Source organism: Brachyistius frenatus, unplaced genomic scaffold, assembly GCF_029030835.1.
Source record: "Brachyistius frenatus isolate BFR_SWC_R1_liver_20210118 unplaced genomic scaffold, ASM2903083v1 Contig_6, whole genome shotgun sequence".
Classification (NCBI taxonomy): domain Eukaryota; kingdom Metazoa; phylum Chordata; class Actinopteri; family Embiotocidae; genus Brachyistius; species Brachyistius frenatus.
This window is the reverse complement of record NW_027210605.1, coordinates 5,942,501-5,957,694: the sequence shown is the minus strand read 5'-3', so window position 1 is coordinate 5,957,694 and position 15,194 is coordinate 5,942,501. Positions and strand designations below refer to the sequence as shown.

Sequence of the window (15,194 nt, the reverse complement as noted above, 5' to 3'; positions counted from 1 at the left end):
GACTGAAAGGGGAGCAAGGTTGACTGCTGTCTGTTTCTTTCTCTTAATCCTTAAATCTTCTGTAATCAGGATGAGAGGGAGAGAGCATGTTGCCTGACTTAGGACAGTAGACTCTATGTTGGGACCTGCCTGAAGAAGGCAACTAACTGGTCAGTCGGAGAAATGGAGGGAGGGGGAAGGCTAGAGCTCGAGTCAGTTTGGGAAACTTAACCAATTTCTACTAAGAGCCAACAAGAAGACTGGAAGTCCAATGTAAGATGATGGTTTAACTATCAAGAGCAAATTCAAAAACAGAGAAAACAAAAGAAGAGGACTTAACCATGGCTGGATTGTTTTAGGGTGAGACTATTATCGTTTGTTCTAAGATTGTTTTTTTACTTTGCTTTTAGCACAAATGTTTTTTGTACATTTTCACTTCACAGTTAAAAGGCGACTCATTTAGAATTCAGAAGAAGAAGCTTGGCCAGATTGCAAGGTGTTGCTTAGAAGGAAGTGCAGGCCACAATGGCAGAGTTAACTTCTATGTTTGTGCAGAAGGAGGAACAGAGAGAAAAAGATCTGTGAGATAGTTATCTTCATTCTTCTATATGACATAGTGCTAAAATGTAGTATACTTGTGGGATTAAAGGAGTTTAGCAGCTACATTAGGGATTTAGCAAGAGCTTATTCAAAAGCTACTATTACTCTAATAACTTAGAATTAATGCGATTGTCAACAGGTGCAAAGCTAATTCTATGTAAGCAAGTATCTGCCAGAACGTGTGCCAAGTGTGGGTATGGTTTAGTGATGTATGCAGGGCCAAGGCAGATTAATGACTGAAACCCTCAATCCCTCGCTGGAAGACCTGACAGTGTTTTCCTCGGTTGATATATCACTGATACACAGACACATCGAGCTCCTTTTTCACACTCATCCTTCAAAACATCAAGAATTAGAAGCAGCCACCTACATCCTAAGTCTGAGTCTCAACATAGCACCACTGGTTTTATGATATACTTCAAACAAACTGTACCGTTTTAAGGTTGATAGTAAAGTTTGTTGATAAACTGTAAACCACTGTATAACCTTATGTACTTGTACTGCAGGGCAGTGTGACACTGTTAGGTCACCATGACAGTCACTGGACTGGCCTCCCAATGCTTCTGGCACCATATGGTCTCTCTCAAACCAGTACACTCCTCCTACTATGCCTTCATTCATAATACTATCACAGACAGAACTTCCTCAGGTTCTGATTCTGTCTTTTTTTTTTCTAGATATATGCTTTTAAACATTTTAAGCTGCAATTATCTTAAATATACTGACTGATACAGTGTAAATCACAGACTTACAGATCAGCCACTCTGACAGCAGGGCGGAGATGAGGTAAAGCTCCTCAGCCTCTCTGGCTGTCACACCCTCGAGATAAGGCTTTTTCAGCTCACTTGATCTATTCAACATGCGAACTTCAACAGCTGCCAGTTTACCGTCAGATGTGAACTCATGGAAAAGGCCTATTATGCAGAGAAGAGATTATAATATACATTTTCCTTAAGTAGCCTGCACCAAACAAAATGCAGTTGTCTTGATATGCCTCTTGCACCCATATATTTTCATCATCATCAGCACCTTGCTCTATCCTACCTTTTGGATATTTTGACACCACCTCTAATTGAACATGGCATATGTGAGTTTATAATAAAGCCATGTGGCTACTCAGCACAGTATTTGTCTAAAGAAAATGAAGGCTCTTCTCCTTTTGCAGTAGCATGTTTTTCACCCAAAGAAATTGCATTATAGTTAACAAAACTGAAAATGAACTCTCCACTGTCCTCACAGGGTTTGACAGGGACAGTAATGCAGGGTTTTTCTCTTCTTATATCCTCTAATAGACAAACATTTTTTGATGGAGTAAAAAAAAAAATAAAAAAAAGACCCATTGGGCAGCAGCAGATGATGGGGGTAGTTTGCATTTTAATTACAGTGAATAAGACTCCTGAATAACATGTGATGGCATTCCTGAATAACATGTGGTGGCACTGATGCCTTCCTGGGAAAGGCCGACTAGAACATGGGACCCGAATGGGTTATAAGGCAGTGCTTGACAATTTCACTTCAGTTGCCCTCATGAGAACACTCAGTTTGTAGACACCCTTGTTTTTCAATAAACCTACATTGCATCAGACTCCGAAGACTGTTTGATTATGACGACTGTGAGTGGTGTGAAGGGACCAGGCCAGTTAGGCCCCGGCAAAAACTTTCCACCACAATTTTTCTGACAAGTCCTGCCCGTCTATAAAATCTGAACTTAGATGTAGAATGGCACATTTCTAGGGGGAAACTGTCTGAAAATGTGTTAATTCTTTGTATGTGATAACAACAGTTAATTTTTTTTTTACTCAAGATGTGGGTGCTGTACAGCAGTGCTGACACCTAGGTGTGATCCCAGGCAGAAGGGGTTCTGATGGCTACTGCAAATGATGACCCACATCTGGGCAGTGGCCCATCTGATGACTCAGAGATCCTCCTGGATGATTCTGACTCGGGCAGTGTGCTTTCTGACGACTCTGTGCTTCCCGACTATGAAACGGATGCTAAATCTACAGAGCCGGCTAAAACACTATACGAGGCCTGCGCTAAGAATGACCCCAAGTCCCTGCGCAGCATCCTGGAGAGAGGAGTCACGAGAGAAGAGGCCATGGAGCTGGACCTCAACGGCAGGGTGAGATGAATTTAATTTAGATTTTTATCACATAAGGAACGTGACTTTATACTGTATACAGTAGGAAATATATATTTCTACAACAAAAAAATAGAAAGATAAACTTAATATGTAATGTATTTCTATCTTGTTCCCCATCAGAATGGAGTGATGATTGCTGTGGCCAAAGGTTTTGTAGACATTGTCACCCTGCTGCACACATGTCCATTAATAGACATTAACCACCAAGACAATGATGGCAACACTGCTCTCATGATTGCTGCCCAAGCAGGTATTTCTGAGGACATATACGCCATAATCACCTTAAGATCTAGTCTCAAATTAATGTTGTTTTTTGTTGTTTTTTTAAATCCAGGCTTCATTACCATTCTAAACTATATCCTTAACTACTACTCTGGCGTGGACACTGAGGTCAGGGACCCTCGTGGCTTCACAGCCCTCATCAAAGCCGGTCTGCAGGGCCGAGAAGAGTGTGTGTGCGCCCTGCTCATGCATGGTGAGATGAAAATCGACATGTCTTACCAGATAAAATCTCTGATGATGGAAAGCAAAGTCTACACTAACAGTCAAAATACACTTCAAATACTTTTGTAGAAACAAACATACAGTTTGATCTGGTGAGTGCAGCATACACTTCATAATCAGGAAAAAGTATACTTAAAAACTATGAATGCTGTACACGTGTGATATAAAGGTAAACCAGGACATCTGACCTGTGAACTAATCTGGTCTTTCTCTGGGATGCAGGGATTAATACAGGGACACATTTAGGATAGTGCTTCTACAAATTCCATTCAGGTTCTATTTAAAGTTCAGTTATGTCAGAGACAGATTGACAACATGTCATTACTCCCAAATCTAGTTGTATTTAAAGTGCAGGACAAAAAGTGTTGTGATCTTGTATTTGAATTGAAGCTATATTGCGAGACTTTTATTTACGTCCATCACATTCAAGCCCTTACCAAACGAGTTCACACAATACTGAAAAAACATCTGTTGTCTGTTGTGACATTCCTATGGTGTGACATGCTGTATGAGCAGACCATGCACACCAGAGACGTTTGTCAACCAAGCAGCCTAACTTCCTAACTTAAACAAGGATAAAATAAATTAATCAAGCAGCTCATCAAGGCATTCCAAATGTTATTAAACCGAATGGATTGAATGCTGATAGTGAAAAGAGTCATTTTGCGCAGGTTGTGACGCCTTTTATTTCATTGGTCCACTATTACAGGCACAAGATGCAACGGAGTAGGCCATGGCGGTGCCTATGACATAATCATGTGTTGAAAATCATGGGTTTAACCTAGAATCAGATTGCAATGATGCAAATCTGCAGGACTGTGGTACAAAGAAGTATATTGCTTTTCTCTAACTGCAGGGTATATCGTATTCCATCATGCTGTGAAATGGCCTAATTTGTTTCTGGAAGACTTATGATTCTTCCTAAATGAGTTGTGCTTTAAAAGAGACCACACAGTGGGGTCATTACATTGAGTTGACAGCATTTGATTTCTTCACATTCCACAGCATCCAGTGAAATTTGACTTGTTCCCCTCTTTTCGTTGCTTTCTGCTAAGTTCTCCCCTTTTTGGCGTGCAGGTGCAGACATGAATGCAATGGACCTGGTCCAAGGGAGAGGCTTAAAGGATTGGGTCCTTAGGACAGGAAGGTTTGAGACTCTGAAAAGAATACGCCGCCTGCAGGCTCATCCTATTGCTGAGCAGTTTTGTGAAAGCTACATTCCTGAATGGTCTGATTTGAGGCAATTGGTAGCAAAGGCCACCGCCATCAAAACAGCCAGTCAGAAGCTGAGGCAGCGCCTAAAAGACAGCGTTACTTTCAGCTTCCCGCAGGACGCCCAAGACAATGGGGTCATGGACCATATGGTGCGGATTACTACGAGCATCCACAGCCCCCTGGTAGCTACTGGTTGTCATCCACTCTGTCCCTCCAGTCCCCCAGAGATTGGAAAGCGGCGGTTTGCTGTGCCTGAACTGCTCGAAAAGCACAGCAGCAGGGAGTTGGAGGAGAGCACAGTGTCCCACAGTAATGGCTCCATAACCTCAGCTTCTCCCACAGAAGTGTCAGCCACCTCTGTATCTCTGACCTCCTGCTGCCAGGACTCAGAGCGCAGGGAGAGCATGCAGCAAGGTAGCATGAGAAGCTTCATTCCCCGCAGCATGACACAAAGGAACAGTATCTTCCCGTCAGGCTATATTCCAAAGATTGAAGTGACAAAATCTGGGGAGCCCACCCCAAAGAAAGAGAAAAAGAAGAAAAGGCAGAAGGGTTACCTGGAGCCTCCTATCTGGAAGTACAAGGAAGCCAAGGAGGAGAAAAAGAGAGAGAAGAAGCTGCATCAGGAAAAGGAAAAAGATAAAGAGAAAAAATCGAAGGGGTCCAAACGTTCATCAAGCCAAAAATGAGTCAGTTTTCTCTTTTCCACTGAGACTTGCACTGTGATAATGTAACGTATAAAGGATAAGGATGTGATTACATTGACTCTGAAGTCAGTTTTCACAATAGACGAAAGGAAAACAATTTGTGAGAAAGCGACTGACAAATACAACCAATGGATGGATGTGAACTTTGGCTTGGATGAACGCAAGTAAACTGGAATTACTTAATGTTATTTCTGATGTGTTTTTCAGCCTCTTTGAGCTGAAAATTCTGTTAACCAAAAATTATTTGCTTAGAGATATACAGTGAAATGTCTGAGCATGGCTGTTTATTATCTCCAACTTGGTTAGTACGTCTTAAATCTTGCAAAGTTGTACTGGTTGCAGACACCTTTATTTAACTGCAAGATAACCAAATGGCCAATATTGTACATATACACGTATCTGATCAAATGCCTTCAGGAAATTAATTTATACCACAGGTAATCGAAGACTTTGTAATGTTGAGAGGAGAAAAAGGGAAAAACTATGTGTTCTGTTTGTCTACACTACATGTTCAAAGGGACACGGGTCTATTGTTGCTGCTTTTTACCGGGCCCAGCACTGAAGTTGCATTACTGAAAGATCTTCACTGGCACAGTTTCTAGTTTTGTTAAGATCATTTTGTAGCTCCCTGAAAGCCATCAAATGTTCACTCTATGAAACATGTAGCATCTACCAGATGCCTTTTGTCTTTTTGACTGAATTTTAAATCTCCAAGCTGTTTTGCGGTGTCATGCAACTGATGTTTGCAAGATACTGAAAAAGGAAAATTGCTGCAATATTTTGTCTTATGGTGGGGAAAAAAACTGCCACAGGTGCACAAACAAAAACCCTAAGTCTGGCACTGTTTTGTGTGTTTGTTGGGCTGTTGTTATAAACCAGAACTGCTCCTTACAATTTTACTTTCATAGAAACTACCAACAGACCTCACATCTGCAGAGTTACCGATGAGGGAAACCTCTTGCACATATGTTACTCAGGGACATAGCATTATCAGAGCTAGCATCAATCACAGCAGGACATTTTTCCTGGAGTCCAGCTTGTGTTGGGACATTTTTAAATATTTTTTTAAAGATCAATCAACTAGCTGAAATTATATATATTAACTTATAACTGCATAAATACAGATGACTATATAAAATTATGTTATCTAAAAAGTACATACAGTATACGTATTTAGATACGGTTCTTGTGAAAAATTAGGGGAAATCTGAGGTTCATTTGAAAGGGAAAGCAAGATACTCAGAAAAATCAGATCTATATCTGCATCTTTATAAAGTATATGCAAGTTTGGAATAAATTCACTGACCTTTGAAAGAGTGAAGGAGTTGGATCTTTTTGATTTGCAGTAAACTGAAAGTACCTGAAAATAACAAAATACTGTACATCAGTGTGGTTGCTGTGGTTACAGTACATATTACACGTGATGTACACTTTCTGAAAAGAAAATAGATTGTAAAGTTACCTCCTCAACACTGCTTCTAAACAACGACATGAAACATTTTACTATTTGAGTCCATGAAATTATCCTATTTACACACTAGAAATGTGACATTGGTGTGCATATGACTGAATAAACTCTTGTCCAGCTTGTACCTTTGGTTACTGTTTTACAATAAAGTTTATCTGAGCTTCTTAAGGAAGCCTGTAATGCGATCTCTACAGTGGCATGGGGTGGCCTTTGAATCCCGGCCTGTAACCTTTTAATCCACAGTGCAGTATCATTACATAACAATTAGCTTTTATTGGTAATAGCAGAACATCAAAGTGATTTGTTATGTTTTGGAGCATTTCTTAGAATTATTCCTATTAAATCTATTCGGTTGTGTTTCATGGTGACGTTTAATGTGCCAACACAGAAGTATCAGCGCCAAATATAGAAACAACCATGTGTTCTTCTGTTCAGTCAAACACTGTCATGTTACATTTTCACTATTGTGGCGGGCTTCCTTTCCAGAGAGCGGTCAGCTTTAAAATAAATGTCTTTCTAGAGTTCAATGAAGGAACTTATTAGATTACGATCATATCTATGAAGACTCATGCAGTAAACTCAATTTCAATTGCATGAACTGGACCAGATTGTGCGGATTTTGGCCTCTGAGAAGGAAGCATTCAAAAAAGTCAGCATTACATTTTATATTCATGTGCTGCGTTTCATTTCATCCACAGCTGTGCAACAGTCATACATTTATTTTCTTTATCAACAGTTCACTTTGAGAAAATGTAGCCTATCACATTTCCTCCATTCTGGTGGATTACACAACAAAAAGAGTCTCTTGAGGAAAAATCTCAAAGGAGTGTGTGTCTCTGAATAAAAGAGATTAGTGGGAAAGAAAAATAAGTGCAGATTTTAAAAAGAACAATTTGCTCTCTTTTCCGCATGACAGCTGATGTGAGTGCTTCCAGCTGTGTCTGCAGCCGTAAGCCAAAATGGAGAGATTACAGAGCCTGAGAACAAGGAGGGGGATTTATATTACAGACATGAAGACATCTCTCTGAGGCTCTACTCAACAAAGTGTTGTCACGCAGGGCAGTCTATCTGGCATCAAGAGACAACTTGGTATTTGACATTAAGACACACATGGATTGCCACAACTGCTATGGCAGAAGTATGTTATTCTCAGTTTAACGGGACATGAAACCACGACAATAATCAGCACATTAGACATACAGAGGAGAAGGATAAATAAATCTTAATGTCCCCCTCCACTCAAAAATTACTTTACATTACGCAGCAGGCTACTGCAGAAACAAGCAATAAAGAAAAAACACTGTATACAACAGCTCAGCTGACAGGAACAGTTAGCGACTAGCTGGTGAACATAATGGAGCATTTAGCAGCTGAAGAGCCATATATTTAACTCACAAGTTGGTAGAGATCATAACAGATCAACATATCAGTCTGATGTAGCATCCCCAGCTGGTTCACAACAGTTTTAATGATGAGCTATTAAGAGGTGCTGTGGCTCCATAAACAAAATGGCTACCTTGTTGCTCGCAAGCTTGTTAGCATTTAACCTGGGAATGTTAAACACCATTTAAACAAGACAGAAATTGGCCTAAAAGAGCAGTTTTGCTAACTTATATATCCATACTTTAAAAAAAAATTAAAAAATTAAAAACCAGAAAGTTAATTTTTTGAAAAGCAGAATAGTGTCACTTAATATTGTTCACAACATGAAATAAAATGCTTATCAACCTTGTGCCCATATTAGTCAGGCGCTAAAGAATCCAAACTCTTGCATTTCTTGGAAGACACTTTTGTCAATTCATCGTGACTCAACATCCTTCTTCTATTGGACTAGTCTTCCCCAATAAAAGCACCGGACATCACAATAAAACAAACAGGAAGCACAGACTTCGGAAAAATTAAACATCATTGATACGGCAATGTTGTGCTACTATTATAGATTTATACATTTTATGGAAAAACAACTTCAATTGCAAATATTGTTCCAAGAAATGTATTCAAAGAGGGGGGGGGGGTCTTAAATTCAGGATAAAACCTCTGAACTCATACAAGAAATGGGATCATGGCTTAACACATTTAAAAAAAAATAATAATAATAATAAAAAAAAATGTAATGACGGTACTGGCTTGTTCTTGGTTTTACTTGCAGAAATATTATTGTATCATAGTGGGGTCTTTGAAGCACATTCCTGACAGCGCAGTGCAGACACGAGTCCACAGGGGAAAAGGAAAATGAGAGGTTTTTAGCAAGCAACAGGAAAACCGCTATGGGAACACATTCCAGGCCGAGCAGACTCTGTACGGGACAATAAGGGGTGGGACAAAACTGTAAACTATTTAAAAAATCTCCAATCTCGCCTTTAAATCAGGAGAACAGACAACAACCAAAAGTGTTCTTACTTATGGGAGAGAGGACTTGGAGGGAGCCGTCACTTGTGAAGTTGTCAAAGCGGAAGGAGTCCGGGTCCAAACCGAAGGTTCGTGTTTATCAGCACAGATTTGGACCGAGATGAGATAATCTACAGCTCGCTGTTTGTCGCCATGCCAGGACTCAGCCATCTGCCAGTCCCTTTTCATTTTCACTTCTTCCTCAATGTTTTTTTTTTTTTTTTTTTTACGGCTCACATTTTGTGTGTAGTTGTGTGAGCGATTTTTAACTTACATTTTTTTTTTAAAGGAAAAACTGTTGACGAACTTTTTTTGCTCAGAAACGGCGGCTGGTCGTCATCGAGGCAGGAAAGGATGTGAGTTCTCTGGAAGACACATAAACGCATCTTTTACTTTTCTGTGAAACGTTTCGGCCACGGAAGGACTCTTTAAGATATCTTTGATATGGGAGACGTGTGGCGTTTACGTCCGTCAAGTTAAGTGGCGAGCAGAAAATAGGTAATGGTCCTTAAACTTTATATTTCTCTCATTTGGGTTTTGTGTGCCGTCCTTTGATTCCTATATCCTAAGATGTAAAACTGTAACGATGTAACCCAGTAACATTGAACTCAAAGTTACCTTTGACAGCGCCATACATCACTCCGCGTGTTTCCAGATGAGAACAGGTGTCAAGTGGCCTACCTGACCAAAGACAAATTATTATTCACGCATGTTCTGATATCTTAATATTGTATTCTGAATCATATCACAGGTCAGGGCAGAGAATAGGCTACATTACAGGCTGCAGTGTGCAAGAAGTACTTTAAAGTAGCCTACATTTAGCCTAATCAAGTACTGTAAAATATTGACATATTTGTGTAAATGGGTATTTCTCTTTTCATTTTATGCTATTAACTTGTGGCCTACTACATTTAAGTGGTACGTTATTTTTAGTGGGGGGATGGCCCATTAGGAGCATTTATCAAAACAATGTGACTTATTAATTCACAGCACAGTAAGGCTTCTGATATTTCAGAGCCATGGTCGAGCCAGGTTATCAAGGGGGGTGCAATCTTCCATCTTCCCCCCACAAATCACCTAATGGATGAAAACATCCAGAATTTTAAAGTTGTTTAAAAAAGAAAAAGCTCCCCTATTACCAACTACATCATATTGCCTACATGTTAATGGATCATTATAGTAACATTTTCTGATTAGACATCTGTATTTTTACCTCATAAGATTTTTACTTCTTAAATTAGTATTTTTTTTTTTTTTCATTGTTTGGCTGCTTTCACTCAAGCAAAGGATCTAAATACTTCCTAAACCACTGGTTTGTTCTTTGTGACAAGATCCCTCTTTGAACACATGCTGGGGTCAAAAGTTAATTCCTCTTGAAATATGCAGAACTGACATATTTGCTCATAAAGTTGGTCGACATCTCTATTAATGTAAATCCTAGTTGATTTGTCCTGCCCTCACAGTTTTTACTGGTGAACATCCATCTCCTTCATCTTTCACACGCTCACTTTTTGACTGCAATGTTAATGGAAGTCAAATGTGCTTTCTCCAGGTTGGTGCTGTTGTAGGCGTCACTCGTACTTATACCCAAACTTTATGTGTTTGGCGCTTTTATATTCTTCTTTTTCTTCTTTCTTTGTAAGCATTGACCAGTGTGTGTGTGCACAACATGTCTGAGGTACAGTGTTGTTGTCCTTTTCTTTCCCAGACAAGCTTTCATTGTAGTTATGCATGTAAGAGCATGCAGGCAGCAACTGAGTCAAAAACCCTGCCAAGCCTGTCTTTTTCAATGAAATTTAGATGTAGCCTGTCGCTGTAACGAGCAGACGGTCGCATTCACCGGATTACAGATTTACGTTTTTTTGACCACTTCGAAGTCATAAAAAATGACTCGATGTGATGTGGGCATTTAGATCACATGAAGCTTTTACAGTAACACTGCTTTAAGTTACTTTCCAGAGACAGACTTGAAGGGCGTTTTGGTGCGATGAGGCCCAGTGGAGGGGCTGTTGGAGACTGCTTTGCAGTGCCCATGCCCCCACAATCCACCACTGCAACCACACAGTCATCCAGATGGAATGAGAGATCTGCCTACCCAAGTCAAAGCTTTGTAGATGAGAGGAAGAGATGACAATGGATCTTTTCCCTTTGGGTCACACGGGTGTAGCTTTGGACAGAATGGAGACAAACAGGAGAGAGCTTAGACAGGAAGTGTGCAGCAGTATGATTCCTATGATGGAAGAAATGATTACTGTTCTGTCATATGTTGGGACCCTGTGGATAATAAAATTATTTCTAGAGAAATGAGACAATTGCGCCTCCACTCTGTGGATGAAGTTGTGTTCATGCTTTTCTTCCACTAGAAGCATAGATTTACCACCACTGACATGCAGCGTGCATGATTCAGGAAGTGCTCTTTGCTGTTGGGTAAAATGTGGCTTGAGGTTTTAGCATGTTCGAGCTGGGTGCAGTGGGTTCTTATCGGTTGAGCTGGAAACCGAGAGAAGAAGAATATCTAAAGGTAGCTTTTCTCGTATATTTAAGAAATTTTTTTAGCCTAATCTAGCAGAGGTTTTCCATTTGATTTGACACTTAGATAAACATAGGAAACTCCCTTCATTGTATGTTCTCGTTTTCAAGACAGTTGGCTATATGTTTTCTTGAAATAAAAGTATTTTAAACCTTATCAGAAATTATAGTTTTTTTTTAAAAAACATCAGAAGTATAACATCACAGAGTTTACAAATATTCATTATGAACTATTTCTCACATCAGGTTTCTCTTGAGTGACATTTAACAGGACTTGATGAAATGACTGATGGCTTCTTGTGGTTTGTATTTAAATATTTCTCGTGAGGTGCATCAAAACTAAAGGAGGATATCCGTAGTTTTGTGCTGATGTGCAAGTTTCACTGCCAGATGTGTGGAGTTCAAGGGTTATCAACTGTGAGAGATGTGAAGTGGGATAACTACTTCTATAAAAAAAGAAACCATTTCAATCTGTTTAATTTTATGTGCGAGTTAGGTTTTGGTTCAGACTTTATAACAAAAGTCCATGAAATGAAAATGACTAAAATAATTACTCGGTTATAATTATAAATGCAGTTCAGTTTTCTGTTAATAGATTAATCAATGAATTTGCCTGTCTTTGAAGTTTCCTACTGCGACCCTATCATGTTATTTTTTTATTGTCTTGCCTCAGGGTCAGGAAAAATGTATTACAGGTCTCCAGTGTAATCTGTAGATTTCTGTTTAATCTGATTTGCACGAGTGGTCTTTTAAGAAAGCAGGCAAAACTTGTTTGGAACGTACATCAACATACATCCAAAATGTGTTATTAGACATTTTGTCTTGTTTTAAGGTTAACTCAAACGTGTGGAACTTAGCAGCCTGCAGTCAACCATCCTTTTTGGACTTTAGTCTGACTCACCTGGCAGAGTGCACACTTATCCACAGCCCATTTGGCACCCACCTCAGTCCATGTAGTTGCACATATTTAAGGACTGAAGAAGAAATCTGCCAACATTAACCTGCTGAACTTCTTTGCGCTCTTAAACAGCATTTCCAATAGACATGCTTGTTAGTGATGGAAAACTCTTTCTGCGGCTCGTGATCAAGGCACAGACCTTGAAACTGAGGTTGTATTGTTGTACTGAACTGTAATGTGGCTTCCCCTTCTTAAGGAGTTAGCCCAAAGGCAGAGCAAGAATTTCCCGCAGAAATGTATAAATTATAAATTGGCTTCCTTCTTGAAAACCATTTTGTAAAACCAAGAAAATTATGGTGAAAGGGAATTTAAAATACATCAACATTGACTTGGGGCTTTTGTCATTTGCTTATTTGCACTTGAAGAAAAACAAAAAAGTATGTTGAAAAAAATTACTTTTATAGTTGATGTAATTATTTTGTGAAAAACAGCAGGATTAGATAAGGTAATTAAAAGTTCTTCACTAAAATATTTAAACTACATTTCATCACTTATATTTCTAATTAAATGTAAGCTGTCTAACATCACCTGGATGTCCAGTTATCGGCTAGAGTGTGCTTTAGCTGCAAGAAAGGCTGACTTGTGCATGATGGTCCTCTTACTTGCGTGACTGACCACTGCAGCCCAAAACAATGAGCAGACCTGAGTCTCGCCGGACAGCTGGGTGGGGCCACTCAATGGCAGGAAGCAAAGCCATCAATATTTACTCTGTGAGCGGGGTAGCCGAGGAGTCGACAGGCCTGGAGCCTGGGCAGCACAGCGCCACACACAGTCTCAGCACACATACACAAACACTCTGGAGTGCTGTTCCAGCCTGCTTCCCCTAAGCCCCCTTTTCCCACCCAGTGCAATTACAGCACAGGCAGACAGGCTGGGCCCTCGGACTGTTGTTTTTGACCTCATAGCTTCCTCTGCCTCCTCGGAGTGCGGCCTTTAACCACTGTTCGACTCCTCATAGACACGACTATTAAGTTACCATCTGGACATTTTACTCAAGCATCTTTTAAAATGTCATGTTTTTCCATAACACCTTAAATTAGATTTCTGGTTTTCATTATGACAGTTCCTAATAAAGAAACAACCCTAACTGTATTAGGTTTATTTAATTACATCAACTGTTATTCATTATTTTGTTCCTGTTTCACAGAGATGGGAGGGTCTGCTCTGCTCACAGCGGTGCTGGCTGGAGGGCTTCTGTGGATTTCTGCCATCCATGCAGGTGAGTTAATGCTCAAATGTAAAAAATTCACTGTCGGGGTTTCATTCAATGAAAGTCCCATTAGAGTGTACTTTAGATACTGACATTGAGCCAGACCCCTACAATGTGAAGGCTTTTCACTGCAGAACCCACTTGAAGGTATTTGTTTTGGATCTCTAGCCTGCACATAGACTATGTAGTTCATTCTTACGGTTCTCGCCAACAAAAGTAGTTGTTTGCTGCGAACATGCTCAGACAAGACAGGTGTATACTACCTGCCTGACATGGAAAGGCAGAGTACAAGGAAATAAGTGGCAGCGGGAAGATTGTCGAATATCAGCTCAAGAGTTGGTGGACCTGTGTCCTCGTCATTCTGTCTTTAAGTTGTCTAAAACTGGATAAGGCAGCTCTAACTATTTTTTTAAATGTAATCTGTCTGTGTCCGAAGAGTACTTGCTTTTACACTCATGTATGGGTTAAATGCTTTATCTGCAGAGTTTTGTTTCTGACAATAGTTTTTATAAGAGAAAGCTTTTGCTGCAGGTTTTTGTGCCTCTCCATGCAAACACAATATACGTCAACATTTCAAGTTCTGTGCTGCTGTCTGCATGCCATGACTTCCAAAACAGACACTGGGCATCCGATCCCCTCAATTCTAATCCACAAAAACAAAGAAAATCTGTATTGGCGAAATGCAGAGGCTTGCAAAGATAGGAGCATATAGAATATGAAAAACGCATGTTCTTATAATTTCAAACCAAAAATACTTACTACCTATGTGAAGTCTTATAGCTGCCAGGAAATGGAGTAAACATATTTCTTTCTATTACAACCAGGAAGCCAAGAATAGTGTATCACTTACATTTTCTTCAAGGTAATGTTTTGCCTTGCTTTTCCCCAATCAACCCTCTTTCATAGTTTGGTATTGACCAGTGTACGCTTGCTGCACTTGTGTCCTTGCCCCTCTGTTAATACTATTTTTGTGCATTTTCTTGTGCTTCAGACACCAATGATGATGGGAACCTTCTCTGTGTGTGCGAGAATGACAAAGGCACATGTCAGAATGGAACGTGCAGAGGAGACTACTGTTTCTATACCTGGGTGAAAGGCAAAGAAGAGAAGGGCTGTTTCATGAGACACAACTACAGAGAGCAGTGCTCTGGTTCCTTTGAGCTATTCTATGTGTCCTGCTGTCAGGAGACCACGTGCAATGCCAACGTCATTGTACCTTCAGACATTGGTCAGTACCTAAATTCATTGTTTTACAATACTTAAACATCACATGCTTGAAACTTGAAGAACCAGCGTGGTGTTCGAACTTCATGGTTCAGCAGTCCATTCAGGCTTACCACACAGTTAACTGCACATCTTATTTTGGACAGACAGGCCTATGGCTTTGCTCTAGATAGTAGCTGGTTCCCCCTTGTGGTCAGTTACAGCAAATGAATACTATATGACTTTTCTGTTTGGATTGATGATGCACTGAATATTATGCCATTACCTTC

General features: G+C 39.9%; 2 protein-coding genes across 6 annotated transcripts in view; both read left to right on the top strand.

Annotated features, from left to right (window-relative positions):
* The first annotated feature begins 2,443 nt into the window (after nucleotides 1-2,443).
* On the top strand, nucleotides 2,444-6,516 carry ankrd33aa (ankyrin repeat domain 33Aa). Its single transcript, XM_069688609.1, has 4 exons — nucleotides 2,444-2,701; nucleotides 2,843-2,972; nucleotides 3,057-3,197; nucleotides 4,304-6,516. Exons 1-4 carry the CDS (start codon nucleotides 2,444-2,446, stop codon nucleotides 5,128-5,130), a joined length of 1,356 nt encoding a protein of 451 aa, XP_069544710.1. The 3' UTR covers nucleotides 5,131-6,516.
* A 2,341-nt stretch (nucleotides 6,517-8,857) lies between these two features.
* The window catches only part of acvrl1 (activin A receptor like type 1), a 10,288-nt gene continuing 3,951 nt past the window's right edge, over nucleotides 8,858-15,194 (top strand). The window contains exons 1-4 of one of the 5 annotated variants that reach the window (XM_069688591.1): nucleotides 8,859-9,093; nucleotides 9,325-9,360; nucleotides 13,639-13,710; nucleotides 14,693-14,929. In XM_069688591.1, coding sequence (XP_069544692.1) covers nucleotides 13,641-13,710; nucleotides 14,693-14,929 — 307 coding nt within the window. In that variant the 5' untranslated portion in view covers nucleotides 8,859-9,093; nucleotides 9,325-9,360; nucleotides 13,639-13,640. Of the gene's footprint in view, nucleotides 9,503-13,638; nucleotides 13,711-14,692; nucleotides 14,930-15,194 lie in introns of all 5 variants that reach the window. The other 4 variants (XM_069688585.1, XM_069688600.1, XM_069688578.1 and 1 more) reach the window with 4 other exon arrangements.

Excerpts from the sequence above, each read along its gene's own strand:
- ankrd33aa (XM_069688609.1), top strand. The coding sequence starts at position 2,444 with ATGGCTACTGCAAATGATGACCCACATCTGGGCAGTGGCCCATCTGAT. Across the intron at positions 2,702-2,842 it reads AGCTGGACCTCAACGGCAGG|AATGGAGTGATGATTGCTGT; the intron begins GTGAGATGAATT and ends GTTCCCCATCAG. Across the intron at positions 3,198-4,303 it reads GTGCGCCCTGCTCATGCATG|GTGCAGACATGAATGCAATG; the intron begins GTGAGATGAAAA and ends TTTGGCGTGCAG.